This window comes from Solea senegalensis, linkage group LG21, assembly GCF_019176455.1.
Source record: "Solea senegalensis isolate Sse05_10M linkage group LG21, IFAPA_SoseM_1, whole genome shotgun sequence".
Classification (NCBI taxonomy): domain Eukaryota; kingdom Metazoa; phylum Chordata; class Actinopteri; order Pleuronectiformes; family Soleidae; genus Solea; species Solea senegalensis.
Genome location: NC_058040.1, coordinates 12,416,270 through 12,426,262, shown reverse-complemented (window position 1 = coordinate 12,426,262; position 9,993 = coordinate 12,416,270). Strand labels below are relative to the sequence as shown.

Here is a 9,993-nt window from a genome sequence, read left to right as displayed (position 1 = left end):
AAAATAAAAATCTCAATACTACTCGAAATTATGGTCCTTGATTATTTTACATTTTTCAGTTTCTTTTAAAAGCGACCGTCGGTTTAGTTAAATATCTGATTATCATTTTACAAAGCAAATATGAAAGTAATGTTCTCTGTCAGTGTTTTGTCCTTATTTACATTTCATTATCACGCTTTGTTCCTTTAAGACACGACGCTATAGGGTCTTAAAACCACGCCCACTCCGTATTCAAAAATTAGGATATAATGCCATCTAGTGGCAAACCGTGGTAACGCAGACGTTTTAAAAACAACACATTATTGGTCTTCGTGCGCTGCCGTCCCCTCGTCTCCCCAGACTGAACGGCTTCCCGGACAAACACACGTGGATTTCCCACTGACGCCAAGCAGAAACAACAATAACATGGCAAGTCATGGACTCGTCTACGACGGCTGCAACTTCTTCAGACAGCGGCTGGTTTTGTCCACACTCAGCGGGAAGCGTGTCAAAATCAAGAACGTACGGTCCAGAGAGGAAGACCCGGGCTTACGCGGTGAGTCGCTGCTTCACTCTGCATGTGGCGTCGCAGTTAGCTCGGAGGCTAAGTGCTAGCTGTTACGCAGTTGGGAGTGAGATTCATCACTGGGCGTCGGGCGTGGAGGAAACGATGAGGCGTAGTTGGTGTTGAATTTAAGATAAAATTCACTTTTCACCACACGACACGAAGCCATGTGGTGTTTTATCTCATGACGAGAGACTAAACATCGATGTCTCTCTGTAAATATGTAACTTATGGTACATTTTCGTAAGTTTCAAATGTAAATACTGGAACTCTTACTTGGCTCCATATGTTTTTGGGAAACGACGGAAAGAAGGAAAAAAAGCATTCGTTTGCTTTATTCTACATAAATTGCCTTGACTTATACATGACTTTGGACAAACCGCACTTATTTCAGCCCATTATCCTAAAATTCAAGAATCAGGAACTATGGTAATTTGCATTACTTTGAAAAAACACTACTGTTGTGTTTTTGTATAACAGTATTTTTATGTTTTTCTCTATTTCGTTGTTTTATTCTAGTGTATTATAATATAATTATAATAGATTTCCTTTTGTAGACTATGACATATGTGCTTATTCTTGTATCTTGTACTTGTGTATTTTGTAGGGATGGCACCACGATACCATGTTCGTGTCTGATGCCAATATAACAAACTCGAGTATCTACCGATATCAGTCCGTTATGATAATTTTAGACCTTTTAAACTGTAGACCTGTTAACAACAGGTGTGCCATTACAAGCTCTTTTAAAGACATGATTCTCCAACCGTGTAACAAATATTCTTCTTCCATAAAGAAAAAAGGCCACATGATACTGTGCTTCAGTCTTGCTCTCTTTTATTTATTGATTGATTGATTGATCGATTGGTCAGTCTGTGTGGAAATGAGGCGGGGCAACATACAAAACAAACACGTCCTTTCTTCATATTTCAAATTGTATATAAACCAGTGTACAGAGAACCAAATGAAAAGCAGTTTAGTTAAACAAAATGGTTGACTTCAAAACTATCAATATCCTGCACAAAGTTTAAAAAATAAGCTAACAGCTACCAAACTGAAGAAGTGTTGTTCCAGATGAGGGAAGGGCAACAAGATTTTAGAAGAATGTCAGTGTTGAAAAGGTAATTGGTGAGGAAAATGTCAAACTTCACAACAAAATATGTGGATCTGTATTTTCTTGTCTTTTTAGTCTCCTCCCTTTTTAATTTTTTTTGTTGTTTCTTTCCTCTCTTGTATATTTTTGAATGTTTTTTTAAATGGATATAATGAACTATTTGAGCAGTAGGACTTGAAAATGACCTCACTTAACCCTACACCCTTTCGAACAGTGAATGAGTATTACCTTTGTTTGTATTGATTTTGTATTTCTCTCACGTCTTGTGCAGATTTTGAGGCCAGCTTCATCAGACTGTTAGACAAAGTGACCAATGGCTCCAGAATAGAAATAAACCAAACAGGTAAACTTGATATATCTTGATATAATGACTGCTGTTGTCGTTCTCTTTGCCACTGACTATGTGGTTTATATAATAACTGTTTGCTGTGAGCTGGTAATGGCAAGTCTAAGACTTGAACTGTAACCTTCAAATTACATGGAGTGAAATCTCAGTTAAATGCAAGTATTGTGGCATCACAAGCTTAAATCTTCATTGTTTCTGTCCTCTCCAGGCACCGTGTTGTTTTACCAGCCTGGCTTGTTGTACGGAGGCTCAGTGGAACATGACTGTAGCACGCAGCGCTCCATTGGCTACTATCTTGAAGCCTTGCTCATGCTGGCTCCGTTCATGAAGACCTCACTGAAGGCCACTTTGAGGGGCGTCACCAATGACTCAACTGACCCGACTGTGAGGACACACACATCAGTCTGACCACTGTCTGTCTGTCTCAGGGGTTTTCATACTTGTGGAAGTAATTCCTGCTGTGCTGTGAAATGACCCACAGAAAGTCAGATGCCATATTTTTTTAGTTGCGTGGTTGCATCACACATTTTGTATCTTATGTGGCAATTATGATAAAAAGGTATTATTTTTTATTTGTTTTCAACTTGTTTTGGATTTATGCTAAATGTTCCTGCAAACCCCTCTGTTTTAGAAACCACTGTTCTGGCGAATACTCTGCAAGGACTGTCTTTTGTTTCTCATTTTTGTACTTCTGGTTTGAGTTTGACTGCGTTGGCTCATGATCACACAGGGTGGAGCTGGAGCATGCTGCATTCTGCACAGAATATGTAAACTATGTTGTGGTTAAGTGCACACCTACCAAATCCAAAGGGACACTGCCCTCTTGTGCACACATCATTATGTGCAATTACTGTATATGTCCATTTGAATAAGCAATGCTGCTGCGAAGAACTGGTAATTCAATAGGCGAAGATCATAATCGGGTTTATGTAACAGTTGATAAACCTTGGAGAAACACTGAAATGGTGTTAAAACATCCTCCTCTGTTCAACGCACACTGAATTTTGAGACTCCCATTTTGTCTCCAAACTCCTTTGCCTCTGAGTTTGTTTACATCTTGTTACCGCAGGCCAGTCTCCAGCATTGCATCATCCATTTTGTGCTTATTGCATTGTTTCAGAGAGACTAGAGCCAATAAAATAGACTTTTAGAATGAGGAATTATGAGCTGAAGACACTGGAGAGAGGTGTTGCCATAGAAACACCAAGCAGTATTTTTTGCTTGTTACCGTGTTGACAAATGAAACATTTCAGACTGTCTTGGACTTTATGATAATTGTTTATTTATTTTTCCTAAAGATGGTTGCATTCAAAGGCGTTAAACACTGTCTCTTTCAGGTTGACCTGCTGAAGACCACAGCACTGCCTCTGATGAAGAAGTTTGGCATTGATGGAGAGGGTATTGATCTTAAGGTTAGGACATGATGGCCTTTGATAAGCATTAACATTTTTATATATACAATATATTATTTAATTTTCTTGCTGCTACATGAAAAAGTCCTTCTCTCTCTGTTGCTTCCTCAGGTGGTGAAGAGGGGAATGGCCCCTGGTGGGGGAGGAGAGGTAGTTTTCACATGTCCTGTCCGCAGGACCATCAGGCCCGTGCAGCTGACTGACCCGGGAAAAATCAAGAGGATCAGAGGAGTTGCGTATCCTTAGAGTCAATTAAGACCAAAGTGGTTGTTAAATCATGAAAGCTCATCATGATATTTTTTTTAATCAATAAATAATCACTGAATGTGTTGAGTGTCCATTTGCCCACTTTATAGCGAAAGACCACAAATACCCTAACTCTCACCGTTACGCGAGTTGCCAAAGCCTTGACTCTCTGAACTCAGATATTCGGTGCGAGTTTCTCCTCAGATGGCCAACAGAATAGTGGACTCTGCCAGGGCCGTCCTCAACCAGTTCCTTCCAGACATCTACATCTACACAGACCACATGAAAGGGGCCAACTCGGGCAAGTGAGTGTTTATTAGGACACCTAATAAAGTGCCAGCACCCACTGAGGTGTTTCTACTCTACCTTTGCTATAATGAGTGGCTAACATGGGTTTGTGTTGTCTGTCTGTCCAGTCTTATCTAAGACATTTCTCCTTTTTTTCATCACTGGAAATCTTTTGAGATGGTTGTGCATTCAAAGTCACTCAAATCAATGATTTGAAATTCAGCAGCTTGTCTTTAACCCTTTTATGACCATCAAGATAATGTGGCTACCTGTATTAATAATGATTTTATGGCTGTAGTATTGTTAAAAAATCTTCAGTGACTTTGACCAAGATAACTGAATCTTGTCTGTTTGGACGGTCGTTCCGCGGAAGTCCTAAGGTTGTACTGTAATGACAAGTATACTAGCGCTAAAGCTCTATTTCTTTCCGGTATCCATCCATCGCTTTATTCTCCACAGATCACCAGTCCATAGTTTTTGAATTTTCTATAACACATAACGGTCTAGGAGTTGCGGTAATGAGAAGTACGCATGCAAAATACTGTCGATCTCAGAAGGGTTAACATGTGTAAATGCATTGGGTTGTTGCCATGTGATTGTCTGATTATTTCCATCAACAAGTATTTGAACAGGTATACCTAATAAAGTGAGTGGTGAGAGTACATGTTCACTTTAATAGCCAGTTATTTCTACTTACAGTATCTCTATGTGTTAACATTTAGGTCTCCAGGTTTTGGCCTGACACTGGTGGCAGAGACACTGAACGGCTCCTTCTTCAGTGCGGAGATGTCGTCCACACCGCAAGGACAGGGTGACCCTGTGCTGCCAGAGGACCTCGGTCGTAACTGTGCCAAGCTTCTTTTAGAGGAGGTGCATCGGGTGAGAGCAGCACACGCCTTGTATTTACAGTACACACATTATTGGCACACACACACACACACTTGATGATGCGTGACAATATGATGGTAACAACATGATACATGAGGCGGCTGAAATCACTTTTTGTTTTGTGACTCCATTGGAGGAAAAATATTAATTACCTGTGTAAGATGATATCAGGATCTTGCGAACAATGGCTCGAGAATCGGTTTCCTGTGGCTGCACAATTCAGAATTCTTGGGGAATACCTGACTGACACAGACAATACACTTAATCAACCCAGCACGCCACAATGACTTTCACTCTTTGTTTACCAGCATTATCTCGTTGTGACCGTTAACCTCAGTCTGGAATTCATGTGACAAACTGTGGGTAGAACCGCAATGTAGATAGAAATGAAAGGGAACTTGTATTTAAAATTGTGACATTTGGTAGAGATGATAATATAGTTTGATGAGGCCTGTGTGTTCCTGAACATATCATTTATCATATTTTTGGGTGGGTTTATTTATATTTTTATTTGTGGGTTTATTGAAAATAAGCTCCTATGTTGTTCAAAGAATGACCAAGGGATCTTACTCTGTCCCAACTTATTTATTTTTTTAACCATTTTTAAAAGGACTGCAGATCTTTACTTGCTTATAAATTAATTCTTTCAAATTATTCCAGTTTTATGCACAAAATTACAGTTTTACATAGCACTAGGGCTGCAACAGTTATTCAATGTTTTGATTATTAATCTATTACTAAATTAATCGTCAACTATTTTGATAATCAGGTGAATTTGTTTGTGTTATTTCAATGATTAAAACAAGCTTTATGGTTTTTCTGCTTCTTAACTGTGAATATCGTCTGGTTTCATTGCTCCATACGACAAAGAAATCTTTAAAAGCGAATAATTTGTGGTTTGTGGACAAAACAAGACACTCGAGAACAACATAATTCACACGGTATGTTTGATTTGCTTTGTGTCAAATTGTGTTATTGTTTAGGAAATGATTAATTGTTCAGCCTTTAATGTCACAGAAGGTTGAGGTCAAATGCCAGTGACTGAACTCAAAAATAACTAACTACACAAGTGTTTCTGTTCATTGGGTGGAGCAGATGGATCATGTCCATTCGTTATAAATGTATAATGTGTATATATAAGTGGACATTTACAGGCATGTTTTGTCACTGGGCTAAAACAAACATGTATTGTATCCACATCTTTCCGCTTATATCGTGTTTCCCCTGGTGTGACTGAACAATAGTGACTTAGTATTATAAAAGCACAAAGGCACAGTCTCGCACACAGTCGCACAGCAAAAAAAGAGCCCACTTCATCAGAATATATATATATATGTACAATTAAATCCAGTGACTCTGTGACTTCACTCTGCCACCGCATGGTTCTGCCTTTCAGTCGTTTCTCATAGAGCCATGTGAGTCCAGTTAGCTGGTCAGGGTAGTGCTGATTAACTCTGAAAGAGGAATATTGTTGGATGCAGCCTCTTAACGCCAAGCCACAGAGTGGGGAGCAAACGTCTCTGTTTAGCGGACTTTGAGGATGGAGAATTAATATTCTGGCAATGTCTCGTTCCTTTCTTATTCCCCACAAAGCTACTGCTGGTGAACGAACAGGTAGAATTTTCATTTTGGAGAAATTATACAGCATTTCAGTCACTGCTGATTTTCCGACCGAACTGTGATTTCTACTTTTGCGATTAGAAGAAGACAAACATGGATATGTGACTCCTGCTTGGATTGTTAATTTATGAAAAGAAAACAACGTGAAAGGAAAAAAAATTGGCCGGATTTGCATGAAAGGGCATGGGTGTTCTGTGTTTGAGCACACGTCTGTTTGTTCTATGGTTAATCAGTACGGTCTTCTTGTAGTAAACCAAAGCTACATGGACATTTTGTTTTTGGAAGCAACATCAACATACAGGACAGAAGCTGGTGTAAGTGGTGCCGTCTTAAAATTGAGGAAAATTTAACACAGTGTTTTGAGAATGAGGTTTTGCTTACAGCTACAGTTCAATAAGTTCTAGTAGGAGTAGTGGTTATTTTTGTCTCAAGGTCCAAGGTCTAATCAATACATTTTGATAGTAAGGCTCAGATTTCACTTTCTTATGTACTTTAAAATTCTACCGAATTGTGATTAGTTGCCCTCACTATATTCAGAGCACATCAGGTCGTTTCTCCTGCTGTAAAAATGCATATATTTGGGCCTTTACCGCGGACATTATTCACCGTCAGACTAACAAATGGAAAAATTTGTATTTCTCCTTTTTTAACAGTTTATAACTCGCTTGATTTTTGTCCGCATCCTCATTCTCTGAATTGAAAGGAGGTTGTCGTTTCCGTGAGGGATTCAAGGGACTTTTGTTTCACAGGGCCTCGTGTCTGGTTGGCTGCTCTGCTCGTCTCTTGGGACGTGATGTGTCCTCTTGAAAGGCAGCGCCTGAAAATTACCCAACAGAAATTGAATTAATGCAGAACTTTTTTTTATGTTTTTTTATTTTATGGCTTGGCATGGAAGACATGTTGTGGAAAAGTTGAAATAGATTATTCAAATGTGTGTAGTCCATCACACGGCAATCTGAGGTAAGGTGCTCAGGCACAACAATTTGTCAATGGCTAGTCTTTCCATGCTTTCTGAAAACCTCAGTTATACAGCATGTTTTGTTCGGTCAAATACTTTGAGCAAAAATGTTAAAATACTTTCATGGATCTAGACAATTAGAAGTAAACATTTAAAGGTAATAACCCTGCAGATTATAATTCTTGGAGTCAAATGTTGGAAATAAGTCATTTTAAAGCTGTAGTTTATCATTATTGACTCATTTTTAATAAATAGTATAATATAATAATTTATAATTATAATATAATATAATTTATAATAAAAGTATTTAACAAAAAGGCTCTGTGCTTCACCAACATTCAAAGCAGTGTCTCCTTAGTTTTTTTTCCATGGTCCCAGTGATTGAATTTATGTAATCAAATCATATTGGTGCTGACAAGGTTGTCACGAAATGTCAAATGGTTGGGTTGCAATACAATGGATGCACAGTAGGAACCGATGGAGGGCATAAAATGGAGAACGTCTTATTAAAACGATGAGCCGATAACCAGTTTATTAAATGCTCTTGGGTGTGTCCAGTCCTGCGGAGAATAGCACGTAATTGTTGAGTAATCGTGATGGCATGTGATTACTTGAATACAGAGAGTGGATCCTCTGTCCTCTAAATATCTTGTATGTCCAAGGAAATGGTGGAATTCAGCTGAGGGGCATGTTCAGAGGTCAGGGCTGAGGGAGGAGGAAAATGTATCGCAGTTGGGTAAAATTATAAAAGAAATATACAGTCATATATTGCCCACTCAAGAAAAGCTACCTCAGAGTGAAATGCACTCACCGACTTAAAAAGAATAATAGCGGTAAGATCTTTTCAACTTGATTCTGTTTCTGCCGTTAATTTAATATCTGTAAATAAAAATAGTCCCTGTGTCAGTGTTTTCCTTTCATGACCAGGGGTTACTGAGTCCTTCTTAATCATCTCCACCTCTGTGACGGACATCAATGTTGTTTTTGTTGCTAAAACGCGTTGCCCCCGTCCCCTCCCCCTTTCTCTGTTTTTAGGGTGGCTGCGTGGATTCGTCCAATCAGAGCCTGGCACTGCTCTTGATGACCCTTGGCCAACAGGACGTTTCCAAGGTTCTGCTTGGTCCTCTCTCCCCGTACACGTAAGTCATTTTCTCAATGAACTTTACAAAACAGACTCGCAGCTTATTCAAGAGTTAATGAACACATTCACCACAGTATGTAGTGGATTGCACTTGTAGTTATTCTTCTACTAGTCCTCTAGCTGGGAAGTGAGAGTAATCCAGATTTGTAGTTTGTTTGTTTTTGTGATTTATTTTTGAAGAATAAGACTTTTTTTTCCCCCATCTCCCAATGCAGTCCAGTTAAAGTCAAATCTTTGACAGCACTTAAATTACAAAGGTGCTTGGTCAAATTGTCAAAGATGTTTCTATGAAGTATTTATTTCTATGTTTATGGATAAAGAAGACAAAAAATGATCATAGAGCTGATTTTAGACGTGATCATCATCTACGGGGATGAGGAGTGGACTAATGAACTGTCCATTTTCAGTTATCATGGTACCGGTGCTGTGTCCCTCTCAAGTACAGTACTATGATAACTGAAGATTGGCAGTGCCATCACAATGCATTCCTCCTCTTACTCAGGTAACGTGAATGACAGAAATACGACCTGCTTCTGTATCTCTCAAATGCTGCTTTGATAAACCTCTGTGATGCTTGCTTTAAATGTATACATATTTGTTTTATGAATTAAATATAATTTATAGACAACATTTGAAGGAGTAAGCCCAACATAAAATGTACACCTATCTGAGTTTGTTTTATTTATTGATATAGATGGAATATATTTTATCTAAGACAGGAAATCCCTCTATTGTGGGGATAGAAAAAGTTAAAAAAAAAAAAAAGTCAAGACATTCCATGAGCAGTAATGAATAAAAATGAAAGTGAAATGTAAAATCCTACTTTTGTAAATCCATGCTAGAGCTGTGGCCAGAGGTGTAACAGCTTTGACCATCTGTCCCATTCTGATGAACGAGACAAAGGGTTTTTATTTTTTAAATTAAGCACTTAATGGTCAATGGTCATTCTGGCATCGCAAATCATGTGACATGAGATGGCTCCAAAAGTAATGCACTATGCACTATTATGTCTCTAATTGGATAAAATGTTGTTTTTTTGTTCATTGCATAAAATTGAATAAAATGTTATTTAAATACATATTATATCCAAAAGATTACAGCAAAACCTCAAAAATATATCTGTTATTTGATGTAATTCAGTAACAGAATTTGAGATGGTAAAATTATTTATTGACATGTTTATAACTCAAAAATAACTTTTCCCTCTTTCTCTCTGTGTTATCTCTCCAGGATTGAGTTTCTCAGACACATTAGAGATTTCTTCCAAATCATGTTCAAGATTGAGGTCCAGAAGCCTTTAGAAGACGAAAGGAAAGGAGGAGACAAGGTCCTCATGACGTGTGTAGGAGTCGGCTACAGCAACTTGAACAAAACTCTTAAATAAAATCTCTATATTTTTTTATATATATAAACTTTATGGTGTTGCCTTGTCACTC

The 9,993-nt window shown here is 38.3% G+C and overlaps 1 protein-coding gene across 1 annotated transcript; it reads left to right on the top strand.

The window, feature by feature from the left end:
• Positions 1-301: 301 nt before the first annotated feature.
• Positions 302-9,969, top strand: rcl1 (RNA terminal phosphate cyclase-like 1). The gene is made up of 9 exons (XM_044012189.1): positions 302-535; positions 1,930-2,001; positions 2,213-2,388; positions 3,342-3,416; positions 3,528-3,652; positions 3,842-3,967; positions 4,673-4,829; positions 8,452-8,555; positions 9,788-9,969. Exons 1-9 carry the CDS (start codon positions 406-408, stop codon positions 9,939-9,941), a joined length of 1,119 nt encoding a protein of 372 aa, XP_043868124.1. The 5' UTR covers positions 302-405; the 3' UTR covers positions 9,942-9,969.
• The last annotated feature ends 24 nt before the right edge of the window (positions 9,970-9,993 follow it).

What these genes read in the sequence shown, in the direction of transcription:
- rcl1 (XM_044012189.1), top strand. Translation starts at nt 406, where the DNA reads ATGGCAAGTCATGGACTCGTCTACGACGGCTGCAACTTCTTCAGACAG. An exon ending in ATGACTCAACTGACCCGACT is followed by an intron (nt 2,389 to 3,341) that starts GTGAGGACACAC and finishes TGTCTCTTTCAG; the next exon opens with GTTGACCTGCTGAAGACCAC. An exon ending in AAGAGGATCAGAGGAGTTGC is followed by an intron (nt 3,653 to 3,841) that starts GTATCCTTAGAG and finishes CTCTGAACTCAG; the next exon opens with ATATTCGGTGCGAGTTTCTC.